The following is a 12,289-nucleotide window of genomic DNA, read 5'->3' as shown; positions in this document are numbered from 1 at the left end:
ACTATCATACTTCCTCTTAAGAAGTTTCACTATTACATGAATGCAAATCTCTCTTTGACACAGTTCTCCACTTTACATAATATTTCCCTTTCTTTCTACTGGAAATACATTTTATGAATCTTATATTCTTATGAATCTTATACATTTTATATTATCTTAGATTCTCATTTGTTTTGTTTTTACAAGTAACAACTCACTGGAAGCTTTTGAAATTTCCTCAGATCAACAAATTCATTCAGGCATTTTTCTTCCTCACAGTTGTTTTCAGCTTATGAATTTCCAGCATATAATAGGCATTCTTATTAATTCCTAAATGCATGACCTTGCATACTGAACTATTTCAATTTCATTCTATTGCTATTGCTCCAGTTCTCAAGGTGACCCATTCCTTCTGCACACTGATGATTGCTCACAACTTTTGTGATCAGTGCATTTCATTATTTGACTCCTGCCTCTGTGCCAAGGACTCTAATAAAAATATTAAATAAAATTGTTCCAAATTGAATCCTTTGGGGGCTCTACTGATGGTCTCAGAATATCATTAAGCCTTGCACTTTAATACTAATTGTATTTTATTATTTACATTGTAGCAGCAATACTAGACTCAACTACCTTCCACCACTATGCACATATACACACAGTAGAAGATGGCTCTTGTCCAGAGGAGACAACAACTTAAACTAGTAAGATAACTGAGAAAGGTTGGAAGTAGTATTCAAAGCCAATGCCAAACAAAAGCACGTAATTGCCCAAGGAATCCAACACAGATCTGCTGGATGCCAGTATGGTGTTATTATGAAAAAGCAATCTATCTTCTCTAAAGCATTACTCTCTTCATCAAAAGAAACATGGCACTTACAGGTTTCGAAGTCATCATTTCTGAAACAGGTAGGTTATACATTTAAAAGGATAATTTAATATAATATAGTAATGAATCCTGACTATGACATAAAATGATTGACATTATCACACCTAAGGAAGCAGGCCATACCTTTGACATTTATCATCTGACGATGTACTGCACTGCAGGGCATAGATAGGGCAGCCACGCACACTGCTCTGAAACACAGGAACCAAGCTCAGACCATTGAGGTGCAGTAAGAAAGGAGAAACTGATCCCCCAACTTGCCACTCTGACCAGAGAAGTAAACAAGCAGCAAAGACACCTAAAGCTGGGGGTCTGAATAGACATGCTGAGTGAGAGATCGTAGTTAACACTTCATTGTTGAGTTTCGTTGCTGTTGTCACTACATTCTTTGCCTCAAAGTCCTGGGCTCCCAGATGGCTTAACAACACCAACATTGTTTTGTATGCTATTCATCCTGTAATTGAACTCATATTTTTATGTTTCCACCACAGTTCTTTCTCTTGCATTTTGAGAAGCCACAATCCAGCTGATCTTAGGGCTGAAATTATTAAGCATCTGGCAAGGAAATGAATAGTGCTACAGATTATTTCCTGCTAAACCTATTTTAACACCTGAAGAAATATCCGGAGTGTTGGTTTGACATTCCTCAAAAAAATAGGAACGCTGTCACACCAGCATTCTCTGCATCTGTTGAATGAGATTCCTAAATATTTAATAGAAAAATTTTTCAACGTTAGTTTCAGCTTTTTTGGGATTTTTTTTTAAATTCCCATCCTTTTTTTAAACACCATCCTTCTCCAATAGTAAATTGATTTGATGGCAAATAATCATAACCACCAAATAACTTCTAATTGTTAAAGTTTCGCAACCAGCAAGTATTTAAGGAATATATCATTAAGTTTTTCCCTGCAGTTGTCATTTTATACTTTCTTCAAATTAGTGGCAATGTTTGAATTAATTTAAAACTTGATGAATTTATTAAAACATTCAATTTGCTACAAACTTTGTGAATATGCCACTGATAGTAATAAAAGATTCCAAATGTTATCTACAGTAGCATTCTCTGCAGTTTGCTCTGAATGACAAACATGAAGGAACTGAAATCAGTACGTATGTGTTTTCCTGGCATTTGGAATCTGCATTTCCACACTGTGGGCATGATGTCAAAATACAGTGACAGTGTGAATGCTTCCAAGAAAGCAAGCCTACAAGCAGTAAGCAAGGAACCAAAAAAAAAAAGAAAAAAAAAAAAAAGAATAAATTCACTTTTTGTTTTTTTTTATAGATTTATCACACATCAGTGGGCTGGTTAACTAAATAAAAGATCTCCAAAAGCTACTGAGAAGCCATCTTGACTACGATCCTAAAGTAAAACTGACAGAAGTTCTCTACTACTTATGGCTTATACAGAAATGTACTCAGAGTGCTTGACAGACATCAAATTTATCCCACTATATATTAATTCTAATTGACATAGGGATTCAGACTGCTCTGAAGCATACCTGCTACAAAAGTTAAGTGTCTGTAGCACCTTTCTACTGCAGGAAATACAGTTAAGCACAGTTTGTTATTTTCATGAGAAGGTTCTTTCAAAGATGTTATGTTAAAGGTGAAAATTTGACTTGAAACATTCTGCTTTTTATCTTGTTGTTCAGCGTTATCAAACACTTAGTCAAGCAAAAAATGTTGTAGTTGAAATTTCCCATTTACATTTTTTTATGATAGTTACCATGATAGCCAAAAATGGCTGTCTCCATAGAAGTTATCAGTTGCCACTTGTTTCACTAAAGTTTCCATATGCAATACAGTAGGAGCACAGTGCTTACTTGCTCTCAAAGGACCAAAAATTTGGGTTGTTCACCAGGCTGGACACTGATTTCTTTCGTGGTCTGACACTAATATTCTGTAACCTACAACTGTAACCTCCACCTTATATCCAACATGGTGTTACTGCCCTACCTAAAGACACAAGCAGTACAGAGTGTTAGTAGTGTGGGATCTGGACTTCCTGCCTGCCTCTGTAATAACCAACCAAAGCAAGCTTTCAAGGATTAGGTTCCCAAAGAAGATATATTTTTGGTTTGACAGTGATGCATGTGGCTTTAATGGACAAATAAAAATTCTGTCTGAAGAGAATATTTACAAAGTATTCACCATGCGAGACACGGAAGCACTCAGCAAACACAAAGACAGTGCCAACTAGTCAGGCTCCATTTTGTATGCTTTCTCCTTTTCTAGGAAAAATGCAAGTGCAAACAACATCATAATGCACAGAAGGGCAGGAAACAGTAGTCCAATGGGCAAATTAACCTATTTTTTGTAGGTCTTCCTTTAGCTATGGCACACACAGTGCTTGGTGGTTCTGATGAAGTCCTGAAGCATTCAACTTACAGTAGCAGGGATGTAATACTCACTATCCACATCTGTCTCAGATGGATCCTGTGACAGAGATTAGCTCAAGGAACAGACAACAGATGCACCTCTGCAAAGCCATTTGGCACTGGCATTGTTTGCATCTGCCTAAGTAGCTTATTTCCTATATAATCGGACTTACCAGCTTTCATTGTTACATTATCCATACACTACTTTCAGGTACCTGTACTCAAGAAATTGTTAAAGACTTCAGCATTATGATCATTTTTGAATTTTAAAATTGTCTATACCATAAAATGCTGTAACCTTTGTAGTATCTCTCAATGAGGACTATGGAAACAAATGTTTCATTTCAATTTTAATTTGTATTAGAAAGGTGAGTGTTCAGTGAGGTAAAGGCTTGCTGCAGAGTGTGCAGGAGCAAGTTCTGAGCTCCACATTTTCAGACATTCAGTCAGCATGAGAATCTCTGCATTGATCTGTACTCAGTTCAGTAGACCACAATTTCTTTTGCAAACATGTGGTTCAAGAATATAATAAAAACTTTGATTCATCTTTGTGTCAATTAACAGCAGATATAAAATTCTTGGCCATTATTTTTTATGCTCTACAATTACTTTAGAAATACCTTACTAGTTACATTTACTGAAAGAGGTTTATTTCTTACCTTTCTTTGTTTCATTTTTGTCCTTTTATGCATTTAAGTCCATAAGGGCTTCTTTGCTGTTATCCCTTGCTGCTGACTCTGAACCACACCTGTGCTTTAATACTGGTGGGAAGCCACAGAATAAAAGTCAATACTAAACACTTTTATTTTACATTTCCTGATCTTGCTCTTGCTAAAAATATCTCAAGCCAGAAAAAAAACCAATAAACACTTTTTTTTTTTTTTTTTTTTTTTTTAACATCATGGCTTTGATTTTCATGCTCCAAAAAAAAAAAGTCTGAAAAGCAATTGGCTCCACTTTATGCCAGATATAGAGATGAGAAATTAGTAGGTTCCACCCTCATCATCTCATGTGACAAGAATGCTTAATGCCACTGTGAATTAAAACTCCACTTGCCTCCTCCACCAGCTGAAAATGAGCCCATTTGGTGTACATTTAGTGAGGAGAAGAAGAAAACAAACATGAAGCAAGGATTTGACTCTTCTTCCAGTGCTCACTGCACTGTGGTGGCTAGTGCTCACCAGTCTGTAAGGAGGCAATTCCTTCCCAAGTCACTTTGATTAAACAGGAATTTTGCCATTAACTTCATGAGTCTTAGATTACTCAGCTCTTTGAGCCCCTTTTTCTTTACATCCCTTCATTCCCTCCTTTCCAGTCTGCCTTCCTGCTTTAGGGCTTTAATAGAAAACAGGATTCCAGTTTCATCAATTCATTTTCCTTTCTGTGTAGAATGGAGGTTTTTTTTTCCATCCTCACTACTATATAAAGGGATCCTCCTTGGAATTGTGTCTCAAATCTTTGCTTCTGAAATCTATGATTCAGTGGATTAAAAAAGATAGGGAGCTGTATTTTAAGAAACAGTACTAATTTTCAAATCTTCAAACTGTCATACATAATATAATATTGCACTGGATTTTGTGAGGAACATACTTACAGGCAATGGACAAATCATCGTATACAATGAAAATAAATGAAAAAAATCACTAAACTTGGATTTGATTTTCTGAAATTTTCAGTTCATTCAAAAACAAAGATGCTGAAGAACTTCTCCAGCAATGATGACATCCATGCACATGAAGTTTTATTTGTGAACTTCTGACATCTGTGAACACATTCGCCTTTCAGCTGAACGTTTGGAACAGACTCTTAGTTCCTAATCATTAAGCTCAGCAAATACAAAACTGTATACACACACAAGTCTGCATTTTCAGATATCAGAATCTTTATGTGCACACATTAAACGAATTACACTTCTTTTATACATAAGCAATAGGATTTTCATGTGCAAAGAATTTCCATCTCCCTCTAACATAACAAAACAAGGTTTAAAATGTTTTCTCCACATATAAGTAGCTACTTCAATTAAATTGAAAGGTTCACCTAAGCAATATAGCAGTTCTAATTTTTATTACATTGTTCTGTTGCTGACAGTAAGGCAATCTTGTAGTAGCTTGTGAATGCAGATGTTGGAAACGGGATTTCGAGAAAAACATTGCAGGACAGATGTTATTTTGGATGGATCCTACACTTTTGGCAAGGGAGTTCATTTTTTCTTCATTTTCTATTTTTTTCTATTTATTTGTTATGCAGGAAGTTAATCCATGATGGAATAATAATGAAGAAAACGGTACATGCAACATTTTAAGTAAAAATGCCATAAACTAACTAAATTGGTATTTTAATGATTCATTGGTTTTGGATCAAAGGAAGTAAGATGGTGGATAGTTCAAATGTATTTTCAGGAGCTAAAATAAACTATACCATTTAGATTTCATGCTCAGCAATGGCTAACCTACTTCTACAACATTTTTTCCAAATCAGATTCCAATACTGTATGCTTATATTACTATAATATTAAAAAAAGAAAAAAAGAAAAAAAAAGTGTTATTTATGCTTAAAAATAAATAACCTTTGAAAAATAAACTGACGTTTAAAGCTAAAACACATGCAAGGCATTTCCTGCTTTTATTTCTTTATCTTTAGACATCTTTCAGAATATCTTAATGATTATTTTGAATAAAGTCATATTTAATAGTAACTCAGATGGGTTTCAGAGAACACACTGTAAGTGAAATCAAATTTCAACATCCATTATGTCAATTCAGTACACAAATACTAAGGAGTTTTCTATTTGCTCTCTTTAGGTATTAGTTTGGAAACGAAGCATAACCAGCACCTCTAAAAACTACTTGCTTGTGTTGTGTTGGATCACCAATTACTAAATAATGTTTTTAGTAAAGTAGCAAGATGAAGATGACCTAATTTTACTATATCTGAGTGCCAAAGATCAAATCAAGCATATATCAATACTAACAAAAGCTACAGTCCTACGGCCAAGCTGTTGCATATTTCATCACAGTGTTTACTAAAATACCATAATGTACAGAGGATCCAGTATAGGTGACAACTCTGTGACAAATCCATAACACAGTGTCTGTAGATGCTAATCATAACTGAACAAAATCACAAAATAATCCAAATAATTTCTTACGAAACACCGTAAAAACGGATTGCATAAACTCTTACTAAGACAGAAATAATTAGGTAAAGTTTCCCACTTACCATTATTTGAGGTCAGAAACGTAGTTGGTATCTGACTGCATGCGGAGGTGTACAGATTGACAATGGCTGGGGATTTGAGAAGTGGTTTCCAGCATTCCAGCGTTCCAGTAATGGAGTGAGTTGCAGTTGTTTCAGACATACAACACCAGTGTTTCTGGACAGATGCACCTTACCAAGGTATACACTCACACGCTACACAGCTGCCACTAGGCCCCAGTTTTGTGATGCACCACTACACCCTTGGCAGCAGATTAAGCCTTTCTGCCAAGCAGCTGACAAACTCAGGAAACCTGCCTTCCACTTCCCTCACACCCTGCCATGACAACGGCTTGAGCCCAAACCATCAGGCCGTGCCTAGCACCAGGAGAGACAGTCAGCTGCTCATCAAATTGACCTTTCCTGCCTCCTCTGAAGGAAAGGTGTGGGTTAGATGGATACCTCCTGAGGCACAGTCTGGCCTGAAGGATCCTGTCTGGACTGCATTGGTGGCTTAATGTATGGTTCTCTGAACTCAGACATGAGGACTGAAGACACCAAAAAATCGCCACTCTAATCAAAAGAGAAATGCAACACTGTAACTCTTAACTTATGCTACTATCCTAAGACCTGCTTTGAAGCCATAATTAAGCAATAAATTATGTTTATGGCTTATGCCTGATTAAATTGTTAAGGCTCTGGCAATCGTCAGTAGCAAAACACATGGTGCTGTACTACTCTGCAGCATCTCTGGATCTGGCTCCAGACTGTTTTAAGCTCTTGGGAAAGAAGAAATATGGAAGTGAAAATGATGAAGAGCAAAAAGGTTGCATTGAATGAAAAAAAAGGTTTTTTTGTTTTGTGGTCTGTTTTTTTTTTTCTTTTTTTTCATGCAAAGTGCTTTCTTCTTTCCAAATTTTGGTGGAATAATGGTGTACAGAAAGAAAAAGCAACAATGGGGTTATGAAAATGCAAGAGTGGAAAAGGGTACGTTACCTATTTGATCATGACCCACAGCAGGACTCTGAAGGGCACAGAATGGCCACAGCAGGCTGTTAAGAAAACTTGTATTCATGCAGACCTCCAACAAAAACATGACTCATAATATCCCTTCCCTTTACGTTTTTGGATCTTATTTCCTCTGTAACTAATGTATCACGCCCCTGAGGTGAATGCTTTTGTTGGTACAGATTTTCTTCACCAGCTCCCTCTGGAAATTGGCAGGCTAAGGGACATTTTAGTTATCACAGTTCATGAAGCACCAAGAAATCAGATCTTGAAGGTAATCAATTGTAATTATGTGAAATCTTATGCTGCATCCAGCTCTCCTACTCTGCTCATGCTACTGTAACCTGCACAATTTCAGTGGAATATATTCTGATTCACATCATTAGAAAAAAGGTCAGAATTGACCCTAAAATTAAGCATCAGGGAACACAAGAAACTACGCAAGAAAAAGAATGTATTTGAGAACATTTTTAATAAATAATGTGACAAAAATTACTTTTCTGATTATTGGATCCTCAGTATGCAAAATTATGGCTAAAATATGAGGTTTCTTACATGAACGTAATGAAAACATTAATCACATGGATTGTTCCTTTAGTACTGCACATCCTTTCTATGTAACCTTTCTTTAAAAATTAGCTAAATGAAAAATTTCAGTCCTCGGTAAACACCAAAACACTTTTTTTTTTTTCTTTTTCTTTTTTTTTTTTTTTTTTTTCCATTGGGGCTAGTCCTGATAGTTGTCAATAAACAAACACATATTTTTCCATTAGCACCAATGACAGAGAAATTTTATAATTACAAAAAAAGGTCATAAATTCTACAGACAGAGGACATCATTTGGCAAATCCGATGCAACTAATGCCTCTATTCCAGCTTTATTGATAATCCAATGTTGAGAGGCCACAACAAAACTGAGAATTTTCTGTAAGTTCAGGAAAAGTGAGAAGCGTTCTGATTATGGCCCATGTTTAGGTTTGTTACTTTACCATCTGTCATCATTCAAATATTCCCAATACAGACATAAAGCATTAACAAAAAAACAAAAAGTATCCCAAAGAAATGCTTAACATTTTCAATAAGACAAAAAAAAAAGGTTAATAGTTACAATGGTTTACAAACAAAGTTTAGTGATTGTGCTTTTAAAACCAAAAAAAAAAAAAAAAAAGATAAGCAGTGCATTACAAAAAACATAACCGCCAAGATCAAATGAAACTTGTTTAAGTGGCACTTCTTTAAGGTGAATTGACACAAGTAGAGGTCTGAGATTTGGGCCAGTAACAGTTAATGATATTATCCAATCTTTATTAAAAATGTCCATTGCTTTTCTTGCTTACTTTCATTAGCACTATTGAGGCTGAGAATTAGAAAACGTTTCCAATAAACTTGCACATGCCATGATGAACAGCATTCACATTGCCTTACCTCCTGTCCATCCCAAGGGACATTTTTAATAAGAATGTACTTAACGTTGAAAATGGAAAGACAAAGTACCACAGGGGATTTAAAATGAGTACGTATTTACAATAAGAGCCACCTCGTCCTGAATTGCTATCATTTGTATTTGTAAAACTGTATCTGCTGCAGAAAGTTAGCAAGAGACTGTCAAAAAAACAAGATACATAGTCTGTATTGAAATTGCAAGATGCCATTTGACTAACAGCAGACTATAGTAAAACCCTTAGAATAAAAGAATGCCCTCCACAATATTCACTTTGTGGAAGTTTTCAATCAACGCTGTATTACTTGTTAGGCTATCAATTGGCTCGTCGATGTACCAGCAGTGCACTGAGCACTGACTGTCAGGGGAGGAATCTGGGGATCCCAGGCTTCTGCTCAAATCCTGAAGCAGCAGCTGACCTACGTACCATGAAGAGCAGCTTACCTGCCTTCTTGGGCAGCGAAGGTGATGAAACATCCTGGAAAAAGCAAGAGCTGTTCCTAATAATGAGGGTTTACAAAGAAAGAATAAAGTAAAAACTAGCATTCTGATGGCATGAAAAAAAATTAAAAATTGTACACTCTGATTGCACTGAACATTATTTCTGGCGTCAAACATCATCAGACTTGAGGCATCTTAAGTGATTTTTTTTTCTGATTAGATTTCAAAAGCCTGTTACAGTACATGTTGCTGTCTTCAGCTTTCTGTTTCCTGTATGAAAGAAAGAAAAAAAAAAGACATCAATGACTATAAGCTAGATTCTATTATTTAGAGTTTATTTTACATACTTTATAGAGATCTGACTTTAAACAATAATTACTACTTTTAAGTGCGTGTGGCATTATGACTGCATGTTGCACACTCCTTCTTCAGTCAGGATTCAAACTGAATTAATATCATGAAGCAGGAAAAAAAAGGAAGAAAAAGCTCACAGGTCTTCATATTTACTAAAACATAGAAGTAGAAACTTTCGAACACTGTGAAAGGCAATGGCACAGTGTTCATAGATGAATTAATGCCTTTTGAATTTTGACTTTTGAATGAACCTGAATAATGCAAAGTGTACATTCAAATATTTTATTTCTGCAAGTTCTGTTCCATAAGTTTTAGCGTGGAGACAGTTATTCCATGCAACATCTTGCTTTTATGCTCCTGACACATTCTTAAAAATTATTTTCTGGGTTTACACATGCTGTTAATAGACAATAAAGGGACTGATTTTCTGAGGAGAACATTTTGAGTCGAAAAGTTCCTTTTTGGCATCTAAGAACAGAAAATAAACTTGATCTATTTATGGTCAGTAGTACAACTGCAGTTACCTCCATCTCATCTTCTTCTTCTTCTCCTTGTTCATATGCTCCCAGTACTTGCATTTCTGCAACATTTCTTCGGGCTATATTTGCTTGATCTGCCCTCTGTCTCCCTCCTGATCCTCTTGAAGACATAGAGCTGGAGGAGCTGGGATCTCTGGGATTATTTGATGTTGGAAACGTTGGTCTAGAATATGGCAGGATGTCCTCTGAATAATCAAATAGACACATTGTTATGTTTACAACCTCAGAGATATTGTGATCTCAAAATTTTTGCACATGGCTGATTTATTTTACTTTTTATGATCCTCAGTAGGTTTACAGTGATACCTGACAGGAATATGAAATACACTGTTTCCATAATAGCATTATAGAAGCTTTCTTGAGGAAATTTATAATATTCACGTAGTAACGTTCACCACAAAAAAACTAATTCAAGATTAATGTCCACTTCATTTCAATTTATGATCCCTGCAATGCTCTCTAAGAAAATGAAAAAAAAACAACCCTTGCAGTATATTTTCAATATGACTGAGTAGGAGGAAATGACAATACATGCATGCTATTTCACTGGAACGACAAGTTCACTGCATCTCAATATTAGACTCTGCTTTTCCCATGCTGAGTTTGAAACAAAGAGGCATGTTCTTAAGTCTCAGTGTCATTCTGAAAAGCAACATTCTAATAACTTTTACTGATGGTAACCTCTGTAATCACTAACAGTCTGTTACTAACGTGGCCTTTAAACCGATTTACTACCTAGTCATCCCTGATACTGATCTTGCATGCTTTTAGGAAGACAGGACCAGCGCATTTGTATGAACCTGTGTTGAAAGCTTTAGTGAACGCTTGTTCTACTTATCTGTAATCTTACTAACTTCCAGAAAAAGAGATTTGATTGATTAGATCTGATACATGACATTTACTACTTATATGTAATGCATCAATACCCCGGCATTCTTATTTTTTAAAGAGGATAAGGCACGTTCCTCCTTAATTAAAGAAAAATGAGCCAAGCACCAACTTTTTGGTAGAAACATTAGATATTTGACTTGCAGACATACTATCTCACTTCAGCCAGTTCCTCTACAAACTAGAGTAAATTTAGATTAGATACAGCTGGATTCTGATCCTAGACAAGGACACTGATCCTTATGACTTTCAAGGAGTATTTCTTTTTGGGCTTCAATCAGTGTTAGCTTCAAGATAAGATGGATGATATGATGGATGAACAAGGAGTACAAAACAGAAAAGCTATGTTTTTCATAAGCTCTTGGTTGCATTTTACTCTAGTGAGAATCTGCAATATGATCTGTATTACCACTGTGTATTTAGAGGTAAATGCTAGCTAGCAACTCTGTAGATAGAACTTCATTCATGTATGTGTGATAGAGACCTGGAAAGAGTTAGCCTCTTCCCTACAGTCAACAATGCAGTGCTTCATTAAACCCACAGCATGCAAAATAACCTTGAAGAAGATGAGTTTTTGCTGGTGTGCCTTCTCGTTTCGGTGCTTTACTTCCTCGCAGTTTCCCATCACCTTGCTGTTCCTGTGATTCTCTCCGCTCTCCTGAATTTGTCCGCATGTCCGAATGCTGTCTCCCATCCACCCCGTCCCTCCCCTTGTAGCTCACTCCTTTTCTTTCTGCAGATCTGTCTGTCCTCGGTTCTATAGAAGCCAGTTTTGGTAACATGACAGGTCGCACCTCCAGCTGAGATTTGGACTGGGCGGTTGGTGATTTTATAGCGGGAGGTGGCACAGGAGGGGGTGGCAAGTCTACAGAGTTAGAAAAAGAACAATAATTAAAATGACATCACACATTAGTAAAATTAGAAATAATACTTGATGTCTGCTGAAGAAACAGATGCTCTATTTACTTTCAGCTCTCCCTCCGTCCTTCTCTCTTAACCTCAAGAAGTATTACATTACTGTTATAACTGCTGATGGCTGTTTTTCCAAACATCAACCTTTAAAAACGCAAAGACCTTCTCAAATCATCTTATTTTCTTAAAAATAATTACAAAAAAAAATTGTAGTAACTTTAGGCACTTTAATATCAGCATATCTGCTATTATATTTGCT

At 36.0% G+C, this 12,289-nt stretch overlaps 1 protein-coding gene across 12 annotated transcripts in view; it reads right to left on the bottom strand.

The window, feature by feature from the left end:
* Positions 1–7,908: 7,908 nt before the first annotated feature.
* The window catches only part of ROBO1 (roundabout guidance receptor 1), a 694,688-nt gene continuing 690,307 nt past the window's right edge, over positions 7,909–12,289 (bottom strand). For all 12 annotated transcript variants that reach the window (XM_048933857.1, XM_048933865.1, XM_048933858.1 and 9 more), the window contains 3 exons: positions 11,675–11,983; positions 10,216–10,415; positions 7,909–9,607 (listed from right to left, as the gene is read on the bottom strand). In XM_048933857.1, the coding sequence (XP_048789814.1) occupies positions 9,593–9,607; positions 10,216–10,415; positions 11,675–11,983 (524 nt within the window). In that variant the 3' untranslated portion in view covers positions 7,909–9,592. The remainder of the gene's footprint in view (positions 9,608–10,215; positions 10,416–11,674; positions 11,984–12,289) is intronic.

This window comes from Lagopus muta, chromosome 1 (assembly GCF_023343835.1).
Source record: "Lagopus muta isolate bLagMut1 chromosome 1, bLagMut1 primary, whole genome shotgun sequence".
In the NCBI taxonomy this organism is placed as follows: Eukaryota; Metazoa; Chordata; class Aves; order Galliformes; family Phasianidae; genus Lagopus; species Lagopus muta.
Note: the sequence above shows the minus strand (reverse complement) of the source record. Positions and strands in the feature narration are given on the sequence as shown.